This window comes from Hemitrygon akajei, chromosome 22 (assembly GCF_048418815.1).
Source record: "Hemitrygon akajei chromosome 22, sHemAka1.3, whole genome shotgun sequence".
Classification (NCBI taxonomy): Eukaryota; Metazoa; Chordata; class Chondrichthyes; order Myliobatiformes; family Dasyatidae; genus Hemitrygon; species Hemitrygon akajei.
The window spans coordinates 57,837,897-57,853,497 of NC_133145.1; the positions used below are offsets into that span (position 1 = coordinate 57,837,897).

Here is a 15,601-nt window from a genome sequence, read left to right on the forward strand (position 1 = left end):
GGACGCTTCTTCCCTCTGTGTGTCCTGCCTGTTACACCTCCCACCTCAACACCACCGGGAGAGAGGGGCTGACCCGGTACTCTGAAACCTCACCAAAATATTCCTGCCGGTTCGCCCCAGCGTTTTAATTAATTCTCTGCAACATGTCGACCTTTTGAAATGATTTGATTTGACGCAAACGGCGCACTTCCCTGTACGTTTGGGTGGATTGTGATCTGACCCCAAGTTGTTTCTAATGGAGGAACACACACACAATGCTGGCGGAACCCGGCAGGTCGGGCAGCATTTGTGGACGCGAATAAACTCGGAGTTTAGGGGCGAGACCCTCCTTCAGAACTGGGCATCACCTGCGGAATCCGTCGCGTTGTGTGATCTTTCCACTGGAGTTGCAAAGTTTGGTGGTGTAGGTATCGCTGGTTCTGGTGCCCTGGGCTCCCTTTCTGTGTGTGTTTTTCTACCTTTACATCCCTTCTCTTTCTCTCTTCGGTCTCTTCGTCCCTTGATCTTATGCTGTAACTTCCTGTCGGGGTTTGTCAACAAGCACATTTGTGGTCGGTTAGTGGTTCCTTTACTAAGACCTGTGTTAATTTGAAATCAGCCCAGCGGACACTGCAGAAATGCTGAATAGCGGATTGTTTCAGAGTAGCGAGAGGCTGCTCAAACCGTTCTGGGTCTGTTTTATTTGCTGTATGTGGGTTACTAGCAAGGTTAGCGGTACCAACAACCTCCCCTCCCCGTCCCCTTAAAATGGCGGTGAGCTTCTCACCCTTCAGCTCACGTACTCATCCTGGTGAGGGTGTTCCCGGGGTTGAAGGGTAGGGTGTTTGAACGTGCTGCCCAAGGTAGTGGCAGAGGCTGATAAACTGGGGTCTTGGAGGAGGGAAGGGCTAGGTTGATCTTGGAGCAGGTTGATGGGCTGAATGGCCTGCACTGATTCAGATCCGTGTGTTATCCCATGCTACGGATAGTTGTCCATCCGGGCCTTCAGCCGTCGGGTTTTAACTTTCCGGCTTTGATCTTTGGTATTGACCCCTGGACTATCTGAGAGAGATTGTTATTGATCTCACTCGGTCTCAAGCAGACCTCTTTGACCAGAAACTAAGATGTCTCAACTGCCTGCAGATCCTAAAGTCTCTGACCCTCCCCCCACAATGTGACCACCACAGATCAGGAGCAGGGAAGCTCTTTGCAGGGATCGCCCTTGGAAGACCCACAGCCCCCTAGCCCTCCACCTGACCCATGGGCTAACTACCCCACACTCAAAGCCAAACAGTGAAAGAGCTGCTAGAGAAAGACCCAAAATTCAGAGATAGGTTCTCCGGACTCGCCAACTCACCAGTTCTCCTGCTGTGGTCTGTTTAGGTCAGTACAACATTTGTGGGCTGAAGGGCCTGCACTGTGCTGAACTGGCTATGTTCTCGGCTCTCAGCCTCTGAGTGCGTGCCCGAGTTGGCAATAATCTAAAGAAAATTCTTGTACGCCGTGATAATTTGGACAGATTGTCATTAACTGATTATTAACAATAATTATGGATTTTTTGAAAGGGGGAAAGAAAGGAAGAGTCCAGTTGTTCATGAGGCAGATATAATAGGGTCTTTTCAGAGACTCTTGGATAGGTACGTGGAACTTTGAAAAGTAGAGGGCTATGCGTAGGGAAACTCAAGGCAGTTTCTAGAGTAGGTTACGTGGTTGGCACAACATTGTGGGCTGAAGGGCCTGTAATGTGCTGCAGCTGTAGAACATGTCCCTACCTTAGAAATTACTAGGCTTACCTATAGCCCTCTATTTTTCTAAGCTCCATGTACCTATCTAAAAGCCTCTTAAAAGACCCTATTGTATCCGCCTCCACCACCATTGCCAGCAGCCCATTCCACGCACTCACCGCTCTCTGCATTAAAAAAAACTTACCCCTGACATCTCCCCTGTTCCTACTCCCCAGCAGCTTAAACCTGTGTCCTCTTCTGGCAACCATTTCAGCCCTGGGAAAAAGCCTCTGACTATCCACACAATCAATGCCTCTCATCATCTTGTACACCTCTATCAGGTCACCTCTCAACCTCCGTCACTCCAAGGAGAAAAGGCCGAGTTCACTCAACCTGTTTTCATAAGGCATGCTCCCTAATCCAGGCAACATCCTTGTAAATCTCCTCTGCACCCTTTCTATGATTTCCACGTCCTTTCTGTAGTGAGGCGACCAGAACTGAGCACGGTACTCCAAGTGGGTATTGAGTTCAAGTGTCAGAAAGTTACGTTGCAGCTTTATAAAACTGGCCGGGCTGCATCTAGGGTATTGCGTTCAATTTTGGTTGCCCAATATGGGAAGAATGTGGAGGCTTTGGTGAGAGTGCAAAAGAGGTTTACAAGGCTGCTGGCTGATTAGAGGGCGTGTGTTATATCGAGAGGTTGGGTCAAATCTGGGTTGTTTTCTCGGGTGTGGTGGGGATTCAGGGAAGTTTATGAAATGCATGGGTAGAGTGGACAGCTAGTATCCTTTTCCTTTTCCGGGGTTGAAGTGTCTATAACACCAGAGGCCATGCACTCCAGGTGAGAGAAGGCCAGTTGAAATGCAATGTGCAGGACAAATACAGAGCAGTGGATGCCTGGAATGGGGGCAAATAGAAACATTTACGAGGCTCTTAGAGAGGGATATGAATATGCAAAGAATGGAGGATATGGAGATTGTATGGGCAAAAAGGATCAGCTTACTTGGGCATTTAATTCCAAGTTTAATTATTTTGATACGTGTTCTGGACCGAGGAGTCTACTCCTGTGCTGTCCGATCCCGGGCTGGACCGAGGAGTCTACTCCTGTGCTGTCCGATCCCGGGCTGGACCGAGGAGTCTACTCCTGTGCTGTCCGATCCCGGGCTGGACCGAGGAGTCTACTCCTGTGCTGTCCGATCCCGGGGTGTGAACCGATGGCAGGTGCAAAAATATTGTTAGCAAGCGATGTGCAGTGCCGCCTTCAGTTCTTTAAACCACACCCATGACAAAAAGGTACATAATGATTATCTTTACTGCCAAGTGAAGCAGCCAGTAAGTTTTACATTCTGAGAGCAGCAGGAGGTTATCACAGGAAGCATCTCGTGCTGGCTTACTGCCAGCTGGGTGGTTGCAAGCACACGTGACGTTGGATGATGCATTGCAAAGTCCTCGCAGACCTGATATTTGTATAGTGTTTGAATTGTAACCGGTGACAATAGCAATGCAATTTGGAAATGTTATTTTCCAATGGTCTTTTTAAAAGATTAGTACTAATTTTTGAACAGATTTTCTAAAATACTCATTTAACTCGATCTGTCTTGTTTTAATTTTATTAACAGTAAAACACAAGTACATGTAAATAAGGAGCAAGACTCATACTTCTTAAATTCCATAAATTTTGTTACTAGTTCATTAGTCATTGATCTCCGTTCAAAATTTTTATGAAGACTTTTGCCAATTTGGCCAGGCTATCAAAAAGATCCCTCACCCCATAACTCACGCTGAGACTTAGGAAGTGAGATATCGGCTTTTATTGACTGGAAGAATAAACAGCACTACATCCTGGGGAACATGAGGGAGAGCAGCAGCCCACAGTCGCCTTTACAGGGGTCTGTGGGAGGAGCCACAGGAGCAGTCAGCAGGGTCTGTGGGAGGAGCCACAGGAGCAGTCAGACAGATATATCTAGTTCACCACATTCACCCCCCCTTTGGGGAGGAAGCATTAAGAAGAGGGACGCCTCACGTCTTAATAAGCTGGTAAGGAAGGCGGGCTCTGTCGTGGGCAAAGTACTGGAGAGTTTAACATCGGTAGCTGAGCGAAGGGCGCTGAGTAGGCTACGGTCAATTATGGAAAACTCTGAACATCCTCTACATAGCACCATCCAGAGACAGAGAAGCAGTTTCAGCAACAGGTTACTATCGATGCAATGCTCCTCAGACAGGATGAAGAGGTCAATACTCCCCAATGCCATTAGGCTTTACAATTCTACCGCCAGGACTTAAGAACTTTTTAAAAGCTATTATTAATGCTTTTTGAGATAGTGATTTAGATGCATATCATATTTTTTTACTGAGTTAAGTATTGTATGTAATTAGTTTTGCTACAACAAGTGTATGGGACATTGGAAAAAAAGTTGAATTTCCCCATGGGGATGAATAAAGTATCTATCTATCTAAATGTTTACGGATGCACCTAAATCTAGACTCGGGTCAGATAAACATCCTAGTGGTACCTACCCTCTCAGAACTGACTAAAGCAGGATATCATCTATTGAACATCATTCCAAATCACAGGTTTAATATCATCAGCACATGTCATGAGATTTGTTAACTTTGTAGCAGCAGAATAACGCAATATGTGACAAACATAGGAAGAAAACTGAATTACAGTAAGTATATTTATGCCTAGTACAAAAACAAATACAAAAAAGTATTGAGGCGGTGTCCAAGGGTTCAATGTCCATTCAGAAATCGGATGGCAGAGAGGAAGAAGCTGTTATTGAATCGCTGAGTGTGGGCCTTCAGGCTCCCGTACCTCCTTCCTGATGGTAGAAAAGAGAAGGGGGTATGTTCTGGGTGGTGGGGGTCCTTAATGATAGACACCACCTTTCTGAGGCACTGCTCCTTGAAGATGTCCTGGATACTAGGGAGGCTATGTCCCGTGATGAGCTGACTAGTTTTACAACTTTCTGCAGATTACTTTGACCCTGTGCAGTAGTCCCACCCTCCCCCATACCAGGCGGTGATGCAACCTGTCAGAATGCTCTCCACGGTACATCTATAGAAGTTTTCAAGTGACAAATCAGATCTCAAACTCTTGATGAAATACAGCCGCTGGCTTGCCCTCTTTATAGCTGCACTGATGTGTTGGGTCCAGGTTAGGCCCTCCGGGAATTTGAAATTGCTCTGTTACGTACCCCGTAACTGGGTTAACAGACCAGCAGAAATGGAATGAGACGTTGGAGTCTGGTGGTACTGTAACTAAAGGTGTTTATCAGTAAACTAAGCAATATAGTATCAAAAATGCCAATATACATATAAAACAGGTTAGCAATGATAAAAACAGAAGTGTAGGAATAATCAACAGTAAAAAAACAAGCTCTATCAAAGTCTAGGGGTAATTGAATTGTCATAAGAGAATATAGAGTTCAGTTCAGTTCGTGCTGAGGTTGTTGTGTTGCAATGTTGGAGAGAGAGAGCGAGAGATGAGCAGCTGCAGCAGGTAAACCTTCCGTCGTCTTCTTGTTCCGTTGTACCGTTGGAGTCACCGATTATGACCCTTCCGTTCCAGGCTAGACCATTCTTCAGTGGTGGACTCGTCACCCAGGCCAGGGTGGACACACACACAAGTCCCCACCGGTCTGCCCTCTCCACCGTACACCGGACCGATTCTCCTGAACTGATCCTCCAGACCCCCACCTTCCTGTGGGTGCACAATACTCTTTCAGTGTCCACTGGTGTGTCTGAGGGTGTCTCCCCAGATCCGTCTTTTATCCCCACTGACGGGGTATCAGCCATCCATCAACTCAACATGTCCATGTCCATCAAACTAGGCCACACCCTGCTGACTCAGCAAGAATGTTAACAAGCAAAGAAGTGTCCTTGCAGCAAAAGATTGTTTACCTTTCCATCAGTGAAGAAGCCATAATACTAAATCATCTCTCTCTCTCTCTCTCTCACTCATCTGTAGCAGGTGCCTCTCCCTCTGTTCTTCATCTCTCTCTCTCATTAGCAGCATAGTTCCCGGGGCGGGGGGGGGGGGGTAGCTCTGGACCCCATTTCCATCTGGTTTGTTCAGCACACATAACAGCTGACTCTCTCCACATCTGATCCCTGTATGAGAATTGGTTTGTGTTCCCTCGTCTTGCCCTTTCTGAAGTCCACAGACAGCTCTTTGGTCTTACTGATGTTGAGTGCCAGGTTGTTGCTGCGGCACCACTCCACCAGCTGGTACACCTCACTCCTGTATGTCCTTTTGTCATCATCTGAAATTCTGCCAACAATGGTTGTATCATTGGCAAACTTATAGGTGGCATTTAAGCTATGCCTAGCCACACAGACAATGGATGTAGAGAGGCACAGCAGGAGAAACAGGCCCTTTGGGCCATCTAGACCATTCTGACCCATTATTCTGTCTAGTCCCATCGTCCTGGACCATAGCCCTCCCATCTGTGCACTTACCCAAACTTCGCTTAAATGAAATCAAATCGGCACCACTTCTGCTGGCAGCTCGTTCTACACTCACACCACCCTCCGAATGAAGAAGTTCCCCCCTCTGGTTCTCCTTAAGTATTTCACCTTTTACCCTTAACCTATGAACTCTAGTGTAATCTTACCTAATCAGAGTTTTACCTTGTCTATACCCTTCATAATTTTGTATACAGTACCTCTGTCAAATCTCCCCTCATTCTCTGTGCTCTATGGAATAAAGTCCTAACCTGTTGAAGCTTTCCCTATAACTCGGGTCCTCGAGACCTGGCAGAAAATTATTTTTACACCTTTGTGTCCTTCAGGGGTCCCAGGACAACGAGGGGAGGCCGGGCCGTTTCTGAAAGACTGAAGAGTGATGTCATCACACGATACCCAGGCTGCTCCGGTGCGAATCGCTTGATGAGGCCTACCCTCGAGAGGCTCTTGAGGCAAGATGGCGTCCACACTGAGGAGCGCTTGCTCCCGGCGCACCTTGCAGAGGTGTTTGCCGATCCTGGTGTGGCTGCCCCGATACTCGACTCGGTGGCTGCAGATGGACGTCCTGGCCGGAGTGACCGTGGGGCTGACCGTGGTCCCTCAGGCCCTCGCCTACGCCGAGATTGCTGGTCTTCCTGCTCAGGTAGTTCTGTGGTTGATCTTTGTCCTAGTGAACGACATCAGGTGTGTTGTCTCTGACACGAGTCTGGAAGCTTGTTGTTCTGGGCACCAGTCCAATCCCTAAAAGTTACTGTAGATTACCTTTCTAAACTTAAAGATAAATGCAAAAAGAGTGGAAAATAGTGAGCTAGTGTTCCTGAGTTCATGGACAATTCAGAAATCTGATGGCAGAGGGGGAGAAGCTGTTCCTAGATCATAGTGGCTCCTGTACCTCATCGCTAATGGTAGCAATTAAAGAGGGCGTGTCCTGGATGGTGAAGGTCCATCATAACGGGTGCTGCCTTCCTGACGCATCGCCTTTTGAAGATTTATTGGATGCTGGATAGCCTAGTTTCCGTGATTAGAACAGCAGCCAGTTTCAATTGGAACTGATGCTGGAAACACTCAGCAGGTCAGGCAGCCTCTGTGGAGAGGGAAGCAGTTTCAATTCCCCCCCCCCGCGAGAGCTTGCTGCTAACGGTAGTTTGGTGAGCAGTGCTGGGCTCTAGTGTTGCTTCAGCGACTGGTACTCCAGCGCAGAGACGTGCTGTCCGAGATGCCGTCTGTCAGCTAACGGCCTAGCACCCTCCGGACCCTGTCTGGAAAACCCAAGATATTGCAGACGTTGCAAGTCTAGAGATTTAAAACAGAGAAAGTTCTGGAGAGAGGACCAGAGCTCTCGATCACTGACCTGAAGCATTCACTCTTCCCCTCTCTCCGGACGCTGCCTAACTCGAGTTTTCTCAGTCTCTGTCGCCTCCAGTTGGAGGTGGAAATTCTCTCTGGCGGCCAGTGGGAAAAGAGTCGGATCTAGCTGTGTATGAATTATTTTGTCCTTCCACTGCCTCAGAGACCTTGCCTTTGATGGCCGGAATGTTTTGAAAAGGTGGACAATCCATTAGAGTCATGGGGTAATGCGGCCCAGAAATAAACAACGGGCACCACGGTAATGTAGCGGCCAGTGCGAAACTGTTACTACTCAGGGCGTCGGAGTTTGCAGTTCGATTCTGACACTGTTGGTGAGGAGGTTGTACGTTCTGCTCGTGACTGCACTTGTCTCCTCCAGATGCTCTGGCTTCCTCCCACAGTCCGTACCGGTTGGTGTGTTAGTTGGTCATTGTAAGTTGTCCTGTGATTAGGCTGAGGGTTAATGGGTGGGTTGGTATGTAGTGCGGCCACCTCTCAGTCTCCAGTATTCCAGGAAATAAAGTTTAGTTTGGAGATGCAGCTCTGTAACAGGCCCTCCTGGCCCACGAGTCCACACTGCCCACTGAACTATGACTCTGGAATGTACGCGGATAACCGAGCACCTGGAGGGGGCCGGTGAGGTCACGGGGAGAACGTGCTGTCTCCTTGCAGACAGCGGTGGGAACTGGTGCTGTTATAGTGTTGCGTTGACTTCTACGCTATGGTGCCACCCCCGTCCTTGGGATTATTCCTAATCCAGGTTTCAGTTTATTCCAGGCCGGACAACGTGACCTAGTTCAGTTCGTTAAATGCTATGAGAGGCCAGAGGGCGGTGACTCATTGCCATGGGCGGCTGTGGAGGTCCAGTCACTGAGTATATTTAAAGCAGAGGTTGGCAGGTTCTTGATTAATAGGGTGTCCAAGTTTAAGGGGAGAAGGCAGGAGAATGGGTTTGAGCGGGAAAATAAATCAGCCATGATGGAATGGTGGGGCAGGCTAGATGGGCTGAATGGCCTATTTCTGTTCCTACGTCCTATTGACTCATGGAAAATCTCTGCCTCAGAATACAGGGACAGAGATGAGGAGGAATTTCTTTATCCAGATGGTGGCGAACCTGTGAAATTCATTGCAACAGATAGCTGTGGAGGCCAAGTCATTGGGTATATTTAAAGCAAAGGTTAATAGAGTTTTGATTAGTGAGAACACCATAGTTAAATGGGAGAAAGCAGAAGAATGGGGTTGAGAGGGATATTAAATCAGCTATTGTGGAATGGTGGGGCAGACTATCCTAATTCTACTGTGTCTTACGGTCTTAAGTACATGCTGTGTGTTCAGGACCCTCGTCTGGTTTCCATTTCAGTACGGCCTCTACTCCTCCTTTATGGGCTGCTTTGTTTACTGTCTGCTCGGCACCTCGAAGGACATCACCCTGGGCCCAACGGCGATCATGTCTCTCCTCGTCTCCACGTACGCTCGCCATGACCCGGTGTATGCTGTGCTGCTGGCTTTCCTCTGCGGCTGCATCCAGCTCGCGATGGGAGTCCTGCGCCTCGGTAAGCTCCTGGCCTCCAACTCCACCGGGACCGTTGATGTTCTTCTCCCCGTCTGTGCGAGCACTTCTGGGCCCCTTATCTAAGAAAGGATTGGAGGGGGTGGTGAGAGTGGGCCCAGGAACGAAAGGGTTAACTTGCAAGGAGGATTTGATGGCTGTGGAGGTTAGAAGAATCAGGGTGGGGAGATCTCACTGAAACCATTTTGAATTTTGTGAGGTTTTAGATGGAGTGGGTGTGGAGAGGAGGTTTCCAATAGTGGGGAATCCAGGGCCAGATATTGCTTTGGGATAAAGGTGAGGATTTCCTTCAGCTAGAGGGTGGAGAACCTGTGGAATTCATCACCACAGCGATGGAGGCCAAGTCACTGGATATGTTTAAAGCAGAGGTTGAGAAGTTCCTAATTAGTAAGGGCATCAAAGGTTACGGGGAGAAGGCAGGAGAATAGGGTTTAGCGGGGTAATAAATCAGCCACGATGGATTGGCAGAGCGGACTTGATGGGCCGAATGGTCTAATTCTGCCAATGTATCTTGTGGTCTGGGTGGGGGATGGATATGTGGGGAGGGGACTGCAGCTAAATGTGAACTCTGTTGGTTGGGGTGTGGTAGTGCACGGACACAGTCTGAAACCACTACACTGCCTCCTGCTCCTGCAGGGTTCGGGCTGACGCACAGGGCTGGTCTCCTCTCTGTGGTCACAACCCTCCACGCTCCCTTCGCCCCAAGTAGGGTGTCCTAGCCGTCTCCTTTATGCCCCAACTAGATGACCTCAATCACCAAAGCTCTTAATGGATTCTATGACCTCTAGACTCACTTTCAAGGACTCTTCACAGCTCGTGTTCTCAGTTTTAATCGGTATTTGCACAGTTTGTCTTTTGCTCACTGGTTGTTTGTTAGTCTTTATAGTTTTTCATAAAATTCAATTTTTTTGTAAATGCAAGGAAATGAATGTCAAAGTATAACATGGTAGCATATATGTACTTCGATAATAAATTGGCTGACGGACTGTTGTACTTTGATTTGGGGGTCATTGTTGACACCAGTGATGGACGATCTCAGTCATTCAGGTGGGACATGCTGAAGATTTCAGCTGTAGCTTAGGGTGCAACGATCCTTGCTCTGGTGTCAAAAGCTGGTGGGGATCTGGGGAAGAATGTTTCCACCCAGAGGGTAGATGGAATCTGGAACGCCCTAACTGTGGAGCTGCTGGAGGCAGAGATTCTCACAACATGAGCTGTTGTTCAGACGACCACTTGGATCACGATGGTGTGGAAGATTGTGGACCATAATGTTCAGAAGTAGGATCTCTGATATCGTGATGTTTGGTGTGGACAGGAGGGGCCAAAGGCCTTTCAGTGGGTTCTCTGGCTATGGGTTTGTTCCTGTACAGAGATGTACCCATAGAGTCCCAGCTGGTGCTGTGACACCACACTGCTGTATCGTCCAAGGAATAAAGTCCTATGGAAAGTCACCAACCTGAGACAGGAACCCTGCTATTCTCTCCACAGCAGCTGCCTGACCTGCTGAGTATCCCCTTCACTTGCTGTTGCATTTTATACTTGTAGCAAATCTTTGTGTTTTTTTAAAACCTGAAGCCCAGTCTGACTTCTGGGCAAGAGGACTTGTGGCACTGACAGAGGAAGGATGAGGGAATTACCTCTGGGATCCAGGGTCCTGCCAAAGGGTTTCGGCCCAAAACGTCGACTATACTTCTTTCCACAGATGCTGCCTGGCCTGCTGAGTCCCTCCAGTGTTTTGTGAATGTTTACTCCTTGCTCAATATTATTTGGCCGCTTCCACTGTCTGTGAGGGCTGTGTATTCCCTACGTTCCAGCAGGGACCTGGTCAATACTTGGTTGTCAGTACTGTCACCAACTTGGGTGCTATGGTGCTGAAAGGCATGGGGCATGCAAGCTTCGTTGGTGGAGGAAAGGCTGGTGATGTTGTGCAGAAGATTGCCGTAGGTTACCATGGGGCATTGACGGGATGCAGAGCTGGGCTGAGAGTTGGCAGATGAAGTTCAAACCCAGAAAAGTGTGAAGAGATTCACTTCACAAGGTCAAACTCGAAGACAGAGTACAGGGTTATTGGTATGTTACGTACCCCGTAACTGGGTGTCTAACCAGCAGAGAAAGAAGAACCTTCGATGTACACACCAGAATCCGTACATTAAAGGGTTAGCACAACATTGTGGGCTGAAGGGCCTGTACTGTTCTATGGACTTAGTCTTGATGTGTTTTGGGAATCTGGCCGAGTTGTGTTATTTACAGATCGGAGGGCAAGCTTTGGTTTGTTGTTGTTTTGGCCAATGTCTAGGCTTTGCCCCTAAACAGGCTCAGTTGCTGTTTGCTGGACACTAACCAGCTTTGCTTCATTTCTAGGCTTCCTTGTTGACTTCATCTCTTTGCCGGTGATAAAGGGCTTCACCAGCTCCGCTGCTCTGACCATCGGCTTTGGCCAGGTGAAGGTACGATCTTATACTGACGTGTTGGGGTTGATGGAATTGTTTGTTTTTAAAAATGTTGTTCTGGCACAGGAGGTCTTTTGGTCCTTTTTGAGCGCATGTCAGCACTTTGTAAGAGAGTTGTGTTTCTTGGCAACACAATATTTTCCCCTCAGATACTTTTCCTAATTTCTCTGTCGCACCTGCTCCAGACAGTGAGTTCCAGATTATCACCGTTCACTGTGCATCAACAAGTTTTCCTCATAACCTTTTATCAATTGCCCCTCAGTCCCTGCTCTCTGCTTCTAGAATGTTCCAGCAACAGAGGCAGTGTTTCGTTACTCAGTTGGTCCAAGCTGTTTATGGTTTCACTGGGAGTGGGGGGGGGAAGGAAGTTTCTCATCTCTGCTGTTCTGTTGGATCTTCTAGGTAACATGGTGTGGCGCGTGGCCAAGTGGTTAAGGCGTTGGACTAGCGATCTGAAGGTTGTAAGTTCAAGCCTTGGCTGAGGCAGCATGTTGTGTCCTTGAGCAAGGCACTTAACCACACATTGCTCCAGTCCACCCACCGACAAAACGCTGGGGGTTAACCTCACGATAGACTGGCGTCCTATCCGGGGGGAGGGGGGTCTCGTACTCTCAGTCGCTTCACGCCACGGAAACTGACTTACTACCACATTTAATTTTATTTAGAGATACAACCCGACAATCCCATGCTGCCCAATCACACCTGTGTGACCAATAATCCCTACGGCTTTGGAACGTGGGAGGAAACCAGGCCGTCCCACGTGGTTGCCAGGGCAACAGACGAACTCCTTGCGGGCAGCAGTGGAATTGAACCCGAGGTTGCTGGCAGCGCGATAGAGTTCCGCTAACTGCTGTGCTACACAAACCACACTGACTAATACACTGTCAGAGGAAGGAGGTCCCACGGAAGCTGGTCTATGTAACTGGTGAATGTTGGGTTCTAATGAGGCGAAGTGGTTTTAGACTATTTGTATGTGGTCTGACCCTGCCTCTGTTTAGACCGTAAGACATGGGAGCAGAATTAGGCCATTGGGCCCATTGTGTTCGCTCCGCCATTTCATCATGGCTTGGTTGTTTCCCCTCTCAACCCCACTCTCTTGCCTTCTCCCTGTAACCTTTTGATGCCCTGACTAATCAAGAACCTAACAAACTCAGCTGTAAATATACTCAAAGACCTGGCATCCTCAACCGTCTGTGTCAATAAATTCCACAGTTTCACCACTCTGTCTAAAGAAATTCCTCCTCTCTGTTCTAAAGGGGCTTCCTTGTATTCTGAGGCTGTGTCCTCTGGTCCTAAACTCCCCCACTGTAGGAAAGATCCTCTCCATATCCACTCAATCTGTGTCCTCTAGTCCTAGACTCCCCCACTATGGGAAACATCCTCTCCATATCCACTCAATCTGTGTCCTCTAGTCCTAGACTCCCCCACTATAGGAAACATCCTCTCCACATCCACTCTATCTGTGTCCTCTGGTCCTAAACTCCCCCACTGTAGGAAAGATCCTCTCCACATCCACTCTATCGAGGCCTTTCAATACTCAATAACTTTCAAGGAGATGTCCTCTCCCAACTCATTCTTCTAAAGTCCAGAGAGAAGGGTTGCAGTGTGACCCAGCTGGGACTTGAACCCACAATCCCCATCTCCGGAGGCTGATGCCTTGTCTGTTAGGCCACTGGGTCACCATGGACAGAGCGGGTCTTGCTGTGGATAAGCTGCAGATATTTAACTCTTTAACACCGTTGTCCTTTCATGCAGAACATCCTCGGACTGCGTGACATTCCCCGCCAATTCTTCCGGGAGGTCTACTATACCTTCTATAATATCCCGCACACCAGGTCAGAGTTCGGTCTCAGGGCTTGATTCTGGGTGGATGGGGAGTTGGGTATTGGGTATCATTACTGCCCTGGTTGGGGGAAACAGGGTTATAAACTGTCTAAGAAAAATGTGTCAGTAGTGTCTTTCACCATCTTGTGATATCTTACAACAGCATTGAGATTTAGGAGCTTAACACTTACAGGGGCCCAATTCTGTTCTCCCATACAACGAAGATGAGGGTCAGCCATTTTGGCAGAGCCTCCATGTAAATATCGTCACAGGTTAACTGGATTCTGAAAGCTTCGACTCGTTCCTCAATCACACTATTTGCTTGTGCACCAGGAGAACAGCTTGGGGCCTGTCACCTCACTGTCCTAAACTGTTCCATTTTAATACAGAAATTGACGAGGTGGACAGAGATAGTTAACCAATTGGTAACCTTGCAGATGTTCAAATTAATCATTTGCATAATCAATCACCAATCATAATACTTTAATAGAGGTGTTAATAGCCAATAGAATCCACACTTAAAGGTCAATAATACTTCAGGATTTTAATTTTAAGGTGATTGGAGGAAAGCATATGGGGTATTTCACACAGAGTGAGTGTGTGGAATTTGCTGCCGATGTGGCAGAGACAGATACATTAGGGACATCTAAGACTCTTGGATAGGCACATGGATGATAGAAAAATGGAGGGCTGTGTGAACCAGAGGGTTAGATTGATCTTGGAGTAGGTTAAAATATCCAGGCTGGCATCACAGGACAAGGCCAAGATGGACCCCGTGGAGCCTGAACTGGAATGGAAAATGTCATCTCATCTTAATGGAAGCCACACAACTGGTGGGCTTTTTTTTTTTTAAAAAAGAATACAACAATCGGGTTTACTGTTGTTCTTCAGATCAAGCTCGAAGTGTGTGTACGCCACTGTATACCACACAGAGATTCATTGTCTTGTCGGCATTTTCAGTAGTTAGTATCAATGGAAAACTCTTCGGTTGTCCATCGAAATTCGATGATGACGTCCACTCCTTTAACGGTGAGATCTTTGACTACACAGTCAGATCCTGGACTCACAAACTCTATTGCAGGTGGGACACATATATGTGGTAGTGATGGCAACCATGGCTGTGTTTCTCCTGGCTCTCTCCTGCTGACTTCGGGTTGTTCTTTCCATCTCCAGAATATGAACCCCATCCCTACACAGCTTTCGCCAAGTGTTACGGTCAGCAGCAACATCCTCCAGGTCCTCAGATCTGATCTTGCACTTCCTTAAAGCATCCTTCATCTGATCCTTATAGCGCTTCTTCACCCTCCAGCTGAGAGTCGACCGTGATGTAGCCGGCCATATAACACTCTGCGGGGTAGCCGACATGGGGGCATCTTTATCACGTGCCCCAGCCACTGCAACTGATGCTGAGTGATCATGGCCTCAATACTTCTGCAGTTGGTCTTTACGAGTATTTCAGTGTGAGGCACCCGCTCACGCCAGGTAATTCCCAGGATGCGCTGAAGGCAGCTTGTGAAGGCGCTCCAAGGACTTGATGTGACGGCTGTAGGTTACCCAAGCTTCACAGCCATAAAGGAGGGTGGTGACACAGACCGCTTGGTGTACAGCGACCTTTGTGCTGGGACGAAGGCTCCTGTTCTGAAAGACTCTACACACTACAAACACACAAAGACTGACAAGCAATCGATGTGCAAAAGACAACAAACTGTGCAAATACAAAAACAAATAATAAATAAACAAATAATATTAAGGACACGAGTTGAGTCTGTGGGTTGTGGTGTGGGGCAGAAGGCTCCTCTACTTCCTACCTGATAGCAGCAGTGAGAAGACAACATGGCCTCCTGTGTCCTGATATGCTACCTTGAGATTCATTTTCTTTCAGGCATTTACAGGAAAAATAAATAAATGCAATGTAAATTATAAAAACTATCCATGAACTAAGATTGTCAAACAGCCTATGTGCAAATAAAAATGTTATAAATAATACTGAGAAAATGAGTTGTTGAGTCCCTGAAGGTTGAGAGTGAATTTGTACACACCGGTTCAGCACTCTGGTCCCTGTGACCCCTATGGGTGGTGCGGTGGAGATACATCCCTACCAAAGGAGGTGTAGGTACTCCTTCCCTTCGCTGGCCTGCAGATCACCCTTGGCAAGGTGTAGCACCTGCTTAGCCCCTTGATCAGGGTCACGTGAAGCCACGGGGGCAGGTGGTGGATGGTCGTATGAGCAGCCGGTGCAG

At 47.9% G+C, this 15,601-nt stretch overlaps 1 protein-coding gene across 2 annotated transcripts in view; it reads left to right on the forward strand.

The window, feature by feature from the left end:
- Window positions 1–15,601, forward strand: part of slc26a11 (solute carrier family 26 member 11) — a 39,756-nt gene that overhangs the window by 210 nt on the left and 23,945 nt on the right. Inside the window, exons 1-5 of one of the 2 annotated variants that reach the window (XM_073026334.1) lie at window positions 99–403; window positions 6,497–6,813; window positions 8,878–9,070; window positions 11,449–11,534; window positions 13,293–13,372. In XM_073026334.1, coding sequence (XP_072882435.1) covers window positions 6,628–6,813; window positions 8,878–9,070; window positions 11,449–11,534; window positions 13,293–13,372 — 545 coding nt within the window. In that variant the 5' untranslated portion in view covers window positions 99–403; window positions 6,497–6,627. Of the gene's footprint in view, window positions 1–98; window positions 404–6,496; window positions 6,814–8,877; window positions 9,071–11,448; window positions 11,535–13,292; window positions 13,373–15,601 lie in introns of those variants that run through there. The other variant, XM_073026332.1, reaches the window with a different exon arrangement.